This window comes from Chelonoidis abingdonii, chromosome 3 (genome assembly GCF_003597395.2).
Source record: "Chelonoidis abingdonii isolate Lonesome George chromosome 3, CheloAbing_2.0, whole genome shotgun sequence".
In the NCBI taxonomy this organism is placed as follows: Eukaryota; Metazoa; Chordata; order Testudines; family Testudinidae; genus Chelonoidis; species Chelonoidis abingdonii.
Genome location: NC_133771.1, coordinates 65104901 through 65113273, shown reverse-complemented (window position 1 = coordinate 65113273; position 8373 = coordinate 65104901). Strand labels below are relative to the sequence as shown.

Genomic DNA, 8373 nt, shown 5'->3' with positions numbered 1-8373 from the left:
CCACACAGAAATTTGAAGTTATGTATGTTTCTGGTGATTCAATTTCCCTCTGCCACTGTTCTCCCATGAACAGTTCCTGTCATAGCATTATCCTCGATAGCTGATGCCATAGTTGCCGTTATCTTCCCAATTTGATGTTTGATAGGCTTTATTGCCTCCACTCGACCTTCCCATCATGTGGCACTCAGTGGTTTCAGTGTCAAAGAGGATGTTCCCAGATGTTTCTTCAAAATTTGCCATTGATGAGTTGATGCAGAGAAAAATGCATAGATGCTTTGAATTACATTTAAAAAATTCAGCAGCCTCACTAGAAACTGTTACTGCATCAGTGACCACCAAGTTCAATGAATGAGAACTGCATGGGACAAAAAAAGCTTGAGGGTTTAACTCTTGGATTCGTGTCTGTATGCCTCTGTTCTTTCCTCTCATTTTGGCACCATTATCATAGCCCTGACCTCCCATGTCAGCTGTCACAATTCCTGTATCTTCCAGCTTTTTAAGAAGCACATTTGTCATACCAGCTCCTGTAGTATCATCAATGTCAATAAATTCTAGAAAATGCTCTCTGACAGTCATCATTGCAGGGACGTTTTCACTAGGTTCTGTTGTTGTTACAAAATGCACCATTAAAGTCATTTGTTCCATATGGCTGATGCCAAATGTGCAGTCCAGAATAAGAGTAATATCTTGCTGACTTCAGATCTGCCACAATCTTCTGTTTGCCAGTAACTGTATGATCTAATTTTGAATTGTTTTTCCAAGGTAATGGTGTGTGTACATTTCTTGGGTGGTGACTCTTCTTAGATGATCCTGGAGTACAGCATCAAACTCATCCATTAGTGCCACAATTTTAAGGAAGTTTCCATTCTTTGGCACATACAGCAGATCTGAAGTGCCGTGCAGCACTAGGTTTTGGGTAGCAAGCATTCTCACAATGGCAGGGAGCCTTTTCAGAACATTTTGCCAATAAAGAAACTCTGATGCAATCTTCTCTTGATGCTGACCATTTATGGTGGCCTTTAACCTTGGTCTCATCTCAAGCTCTTTCCACCTGTAGAATGCTCTCTGGTGATTTGCTGCTTTCTCATGGCATGCCAGATTTCTAGCCAGACTTTTCCAGTCCATTGTTCCTGTAGAACCCAATGTGGCTGGAACATTAGACTGGAAGAGTTTGCAACAAAAACAGTATGAAGCATTCTGGGCTTTTGAGTACGTAAGCCATGGCCTCTCCACTTTGTCACCATTAGGGATTTTCATGCCAGTAATGTGTTGTGGCCATCCTGATTATCACTACAAAAGTTTTTTTTCTCCTGCTGCTAATAGCCCACCTTAATTGATTAGTCTCGTTAGAGTTAGTATGGCAACACCCATTTTTTCATGTTCTTTGTGTATATACATATATATCTTCCTACTGTATGCATCCGATTAAGTGGGTTTTAATCCACGAAAGCTTATGCCCAAATAAATTTGTTAGTCTCTAAAGTGCCACAAGTACTCGTCATTCTTTTTGCTGATACAGACTAACATGGCTACTATTCTGAAACCTATCTCCTTATATTTACATTTTGAGCTTTTCTCATGATTTTTCACTTTGTTCTTTGTTTCTAGGGTAGCACTAATGATCAGCAAAGGTTCTTGGCCATACAGGCATGTAATTCATATTGGCTAAGAGCTTAGGCAGGGAGGCCATGGGACATTTTGGGTCATGGGGATGGGGATAGATGCCAGAAGTGTGTGGAGGGCAGGCTCAGACAGAGAAGAGCTAGGAGAGGGGCTAGAGGTGAGATCAAGAGTCAGAAAGGATGGAGTTAAGGGAGCAGCCAAATGCAAAAGAGTGCTGGTTTAAGACAATAGGAATTAGGGAATTACATCACGCAAAGGGGCAGGGCTTATCCTTATTTTATCACTGATCAAGATCGATGGGTACATAAACAGATGGATCTGGCTATTGTAGGGTCAAACTCAGCAGTTTTTCTGAAAACAAAAATTGCTGCCAAATCAGCTTGTAGGAAACACTTTTTTTAAGTGGTTGTGAAAATGAACATTAGAAATAACCCAGTTGGAACTACAGCAATTGGAGATGATGATAATACCTTGCAAACTTCCTCGTGGTATGTTAGGACAAATCTCTTCCAGATATGGCACACAGATTTATGAACTGATAGTTAGTATGTTTTTTAGTCTGAAGTTTACATGATTACATTTAGTTTTACTAAAAAATACATAGTAATGTTACGTTAGTTAATTTTTATCTATGTTTACCTTTAATATATTGACCATAAAACCTTTTCCCCTCTTACATATTTTTTGTTATTTAGGAACACAAAAAGGTATTTTTGTTTTTAAAGTAAGTCTTGCTTGAAATACAGGGTTTCTAGAAGTAATTCGTTTAGGTTGACCTCTCCTAAAATAGGTCTGAAAAAGAGTTCTGCAATAGTCTCGGCATTAACGGCTTTGAGGCTGGTGAGCAGCCCAAGAATCCAAGCAAATCTGCCAAGGTTTCTGTTGTACATCATTGAGCTAAATTCCATCAGAGTGCGCTGGGCTTCCTGCTGCAGGGTTTGCACATAGTGACGAAATCTTAGGCCAGGCAGTTCTGTAAAAACAGGAATAAAACAAGGAAAGCGTTTTTGAGTAAAACTAGTTTATGATGTATCCTCTGTAATAGTTTGTATCCATCCCTCCAGCTAAGAGTATTTATTGTCTTTTTTTTAAAAAAAAAAATCGTGTTTTTTAACTCATTTTAGAAGGATGGGAAAACATGCTTAGGTAGCTTTAGCGAATATTGTGTAGCATTTAAAACCCAGTATAATGCACCCAGACAACTATATTAAAAGTGAAGTTTTAGAAAAAGAGACAATATTAGGGAAGTGAATTAGATTAAACATACAGCAGCAGATTCTGTGCTGTACCTCCAAGACAGACAGCACAGAATTTATAGCCCATGGGAAGAGGTAGCTAAGGTGGGTTTATACCAGTAGTTCTCAACCAGGGGTATGGGTACCCCTGGGAGTACCCAAAGGTCTTCCAGGGAGTACATCAACTCATCTAGATCCTTGCATAGTTTTACCACAGGCTACATAAAAAGCACTACTGAAGTCAGTACAAACTAAAATTTCATACAATGACTTGTTTATACTGCTCTATATACTATGCACTGAAATGCAATATTTATATTCCAATTGATTTATTTTATAATTATATGGTAAAAATGAGAAAATAAGCGATTTTTGTAATAGTCTGCTGAGACACTTTTGCATTTTTATGTCAGATTTTTTTAAGTAAGTTTCATTTCACTTAAAAACTACTTGGTGGTACGCAAGACAAATCAAACTCCTGAAAAGGGTACAGTCATCTGTAAAGGTTGAGAACCATTGGTTTACACCATCTTTGTGTCTTCCAAGTCCTTGGCTGCTTCTGAAGCTGGAGAGGCCCCCAGCATAGCTTAGACAGGCCTAAGGGCCTGTCTACGCAGTCTAAACCTAAGCAGATGTTTACAGTTAAAATATGTGACAAACCTCACTAAAATCAGAGGTCAAGCCCTTGAAGACCAAGAGTCTGGGGCTCTGGTGACCTGAAAAGGGACAAAATTCCCCAGACAAAGGCCCTGAGCTTGCTTTAACATAGATTCTGTAATTTCAGATATCTTGGCTGCCATTTTCTCTTTGCCTGACTCCATGTGGCCCATTCTCATATCTAATGATTCCATTGTACCCCAAAGACAAATCCCATGGGACGGGCTTCATGAAGAGAAAATCTCCCCAAAGAATCTAGTTCTTCATAGACTATTCCATCTGGGGGTTTGCCATTCCTCAAAAGAAGTTCACGCAGTGTGACCCCAGATCTGAAGGCCCCCAACAATATGTGTGGATCCCAGTGCAATCCATGGGGAAAACTCATGCACTGACTTTGGCCTCTGGTTATGTCCCCTGGTCACTGGCAGTGCAGCTTCAGTAGAATTCTCCTGCCTTTACCTGCCCTGGAGCCCCAGAGAAGGGGGTGGGCCATTGCAAAAATGGTGCAACTCCAGGCTTTTTTTTTTCCCCCCAAGGAATCTTCACACTCTACACTAGGAATGATGTATATACCCTTGACCCTGTCCTTGGTCTGCAGTCTAGCATTCCTGCCCTTTGCCTCTGCAAGCCCGTCCAACACCCCTTTTCCCAGCACAGATCTCAGGCCCATAGAGCAGTGCCTTCTGCAGGGTCCAGAGGAGGATGAGTGCCACAAAAAAGGGCGGACCCCACTCCTGCATGGATGGGGAGATCAATGCGTGATGCGTATCTTGTATATGTGGCTCTGAAGGAGGAGCATCGCACCCACAGTTAAGAATTTAAAGTGCTGGAGATTACACTGTCTTGTCTAGTAACCTGGAGTTTACTCCAGATGGCTGAACTGTGTGGATTATTTTTTTAAACAGAGATTCTAGATGCTATCTTCTCTCCAGCCATAGGAGCTGGAGGAGGAGAAGAGGCCTTGCTGCAACTAGAGTAACTGGAAACAAAGGGTTTAAAGTAGTCGTTTTTGTCCCTTTCTCTCTTTTTTACACCCATCCTAGATTTCTGGGTAACTAGAGTTGCAATCTCTCAGCAGAGGTCAAAACCCTAACTATTATAGTGGGAAGCAAGATATCAAGAACTTTATTTACTCAGAATGGATTCTTCCCTGAAACTTGCTACATTTTCTCATTTGTTCCCTCTTTTTATATGTAACAAACCAATGTTTTCACATTATAAATATTAATACAAAGAAATCACTTGGCTTGAGCTTGTGTGCAATAAGATTCATTGATGTATAAGTGTCCCCAGCCAAGTTATAAGCCGCTGAAAAATGACATTTATAACAGAACCCCTGACATGGTCCTAACATTAGCATCGCAGATGGCACTGGTGTAATAACAATGCTATTTTCACTATTTCAGTCTCATCACTGTGTTTGTTTCTCAGTGCACTGTCAGAAGTAATTGAGAGCAATTTAGCTTCACTGTTCACATATATGGAGCATTTTCCATCCACCCCCTGGGATTTGGGCCATAATTTACATAGTAGCCTCTCTACACATCCCAGTGGAAGCCTTAGGATTTTCTTAACCCTCTTTTTTTCCCCCACATTTTCTCCTGGCAAAGGCTGTATATCCAAGACATTAATCTCCTTACTAGGGATATCTTAAGTGACCGGTATTCCCTTTGAAGCCAACACAGCCGTGCCGTTTGTTGGAGGGATTGTTATTGAGTGATATGAGGCTTTTTCCTTTCCACAAGGGGCAGGGCGTGTTGTCTGAGCCCAATCCACAGACTGTGATTGGCCCTGAGAGTGACAAATAAGTACCAACTATGAGTATTCTGTTTGGCAATGCAGAACATTGCTACTGAGTCACTCAGCCTTGTCTTTCCAGGCTTTAAACTCTCCTGCATTCTCTTAATCCCCTCCTTGGGTGTGTTAACTTCAAAGCCTGACAAACACTGCTCCTTAATCAGCTAGAGAAGTTGTTGTGCAGCAACATGAGGCACTCTGATAGGTTCTAGAAATACTGAGCACCCTGCCTGGACATCACCCAATCCTGCTCCTGCCCCCAAAAACCCTCATGGGTAATAAGCACTATGGATGGTAGTAATTGTTCAAAACTCACAGCTCAGACTTGCAGAGCATTAAGTTTGGATCAAGCACTGAAGCAGAGGCAGCCATGCAAAAGGTGGTTGAACTTACATACTAAATACCTTTTGGCAAGTGGAATTTTTCTGAGAACTACTGATACAATAATCCCAAAAATGAGAGCTGCACAGATGAATCTGCACTGAAATAAGTAAGGGGAAGGAGTAATGGCCTAGTAGGCTGAGCACAGGAATATGAGCCATGGGCTCCTAAATTCTAATTTTAGCCTTGAGTAAATTGCTTAATGTCTCTGCCCCAGTTTCCCCAATAGAATATTTTCTTCAGAGGGGCAAAGTCTGTTAACTATTTAAAATTTGTAAACCACGAGGTGATTTTGCATTCCCATAATGTGGATTTATTTTCAGAAGTTCAGTAACTGAAAATTATTCACAGTAAAGCAAGCAAAAATCTCACTGGTTCAAATTTTCTTATGTAGATGCAATCCCAGGATTCACAAGACAATATAAGATGCCCTAAAGGGCCTTAACAATGAAAACCACATCTCAAATTCCACTTGAAAACACATGTGAAGCCAGTGCTGCTTCTAAAACACACTTTTACAATGCTTCTTGCAACAAATGTCACTAAATGGACAGACATTTTGCTGTAGCTGACATGTTCAAGCATTCTTCTGGGGGCAGCCCGAAATACAGCACATTGTGGATGGTTGTGTCTTGAATGGTAATTATTGATGGAGTCAAGGCCCTGATCTGTAGCTCTTTGGAGTGAACAGGAGTCATTCCTTTTACTTCAGGGGACTTAGGATCAGGCCCCTCCTGCCTAATTCATTCTGTGGTGCTGAAATAGCCAACCCCCTTTGCAAAGGATAAGCTTCACTTGTCTCTCTCCCTAACAATGAGGGGTGAGAAGGTCATAACTTTTTTGAGTTTTCTTAGTGATTGTTGTACAGGGGATCCAGCTGTAAAAACAGTGATGTAGAGAATGCTAAATTCAAACTGCAACATATTAAAAAACAACAACGCTATACAACTTGCAACACAATGCAATCCCACAGGTGCCTTACTCACAATGCTCAGATCCCGCAGTTTGTGTGATATCTGATTTGTTGATGTGCTCTCAACAATAAATATTTTGCAATGTTGTAGCCGTGTTGGTCCCAAGATCTGAGAGACACAAGGTGGGTGAGGAAAAATCTTTTATTAGACCAACTTCTGTTGGTGAGAGAGAGAACTTTTCTTCAGGCCTGATGAAAATCTCTGTGGAGTTCGAAAGCTTGCTTCTTTCATCAACTGATGTTGGTCTAATAAAAGATATTACCTCACCTATCTTGTCTCTTAATAAATATTTTGGGTATTTAGGAAGTCCTGTTACAATATGTCTAATATTAAATTGTATACATGTATCCCTCCCACATTTTTAATACAGCTATATTATCTCTGTCCGTAAGTCTGGAAATCAAAGTTTTAAGTGACACAATACGTTTATATGACCCAATAATTTCTTAATAGAGGGCTTTTTTAAAGCCATTTGTTTTTACAAAGGGTAACAGGGTGAGCATATATAAACCTAGATATCACCAGAAGTAAATTCAGAATAAAAGTAATTACATTGCTGAATGCTGATTTTGAAAGTAGTTAGCTAGGATGACAGAAATCAGGTTAAAAATCCGAACATCTGTTTGCAGATAGATTTTAAAATATTTTTAGACACACATTTAGCTGTGCCTTTGTCTGTAAATATTGCCATGGAACTTACCAGGGTTAAAGAGAATAATTCCTTTCAAATAGGCATATTCTTTTGCACATATGTCCGACTTCCAGACCTTCTCCAGGAAATTCTTCATCTTCTGAACGTCTGCTAATGATGCTCCCAGGGAGGAGTTCTCCACTTTGTCACTATCTGTCAGAGACTGATTGAGAAGGATTTTTTTCAACAAACTAGGGACTGAAATCTCTTTCAGTTCAAAATTCACCCACTCCTGTGCCAGGCCCAAGACAAAGAGAGGGGCCCAGCATTGTTGTACTAGAAGTGCCTGATCCTCCTGGGGCAAATGATAAAAAGAAGGCAAGTTTCTTATAAAAGTTATAGTTTTTAAGAGCACTTCAGAAGCTCTCATGCAGGTGACTTCTGGAGTTCTGAGGGCAACTTTCCTGTTCCCCTCACAGGGACAGCCAGCACTTGATATCGAGTAGCAAGGATGGTAGTACTGGGCATGCCATCTGGTCTCATCCTGCTCTTCCTTGTTAAGGATCTGGTAAAGGATGCTCTGGGGATGACTTGTCTCACACTGGCATTTTCTAGACTTCTCAGGTGACTGACTAGCCATACCCACTTCCTTGAGGGTTTCCTGAGCAGTGCACTCACTGCATCAGGATATTATATGCAGAACTATGCTGCTGTAGTGCAAGAGAGTCTTTCTGCCAAACAGCTAGGCACTGTGTGCTTTTTATACACTTAGCTGAACTGAAATGTGACCCTGAGCTGTAAAGCTACCTTGAACTTTATTTGCTCCAGTGTGGTTTTATTCACAGCCAAACAAGGCGTGGCTTAACCAATCCCACTATCTTGCATGACTGAAATTATCTGAATGAGCGAGCCATGGCTGGTTGACTGAGGAATATAACAATAGAAGAGGTATTCTGTGCTGTCAGGCATCACTGCAATTTTGTAGTGACTGTCCCCATGCCATGACACCAAGGACTCTAATGCTGTCAATCGTAGTGATATTTTTACAATTGCAGGCTATGTATCATATATAGCT

General features: G+C 40.7%; 1 protein-coding gene across 1 annotated transcript; it reads right to left on the bottom strand.

Moving 5' to 3' along the window:
• Positions 1–2310: 2310 nt before the first annotated feature.
• On the bottom strand, positions 2311–8013 carry LOC116821638 (nuclear receptor subfamily 0 group B member 2-like). Its single transcript, XM_032774991.2, has 2 exons — positions 7368–8013; positions 2311–2596 (listed from the first exon to the last, which is right to left on the bottom strand). Exons 1-2 carry the CDS (start codon positions 7936–7938, stop codon positions 2343–2345), a joined length of 825 nt encoding a protein of 274 aa, XP_032630882.1. The 5' UTR covers positions 7939–8013; the 3' UTR covers positions 2311–2342.
• Positions 8014–8373: the final 360 nt, after the last annotated feature.

What these genes read in the sequence shown, in the direction of transcription:
- LOC116821638 (XM_032774991.2), bottom strand. Translation starts at nt 7,938, where the DNA reads ATGGCTAGTCAGTCACCTGAGAAGTCTAGAAAATGCCAGTGTGAGACA. An exon ending in AATTATTCTCTTTAACCCTG is followed by an intron (nt 2,597 to 7,367) that starts GTAAGTTCCATG and finishes CTGTTTTTACAG; the next exon opens with AACTGCCTGGCCTAAGATTT.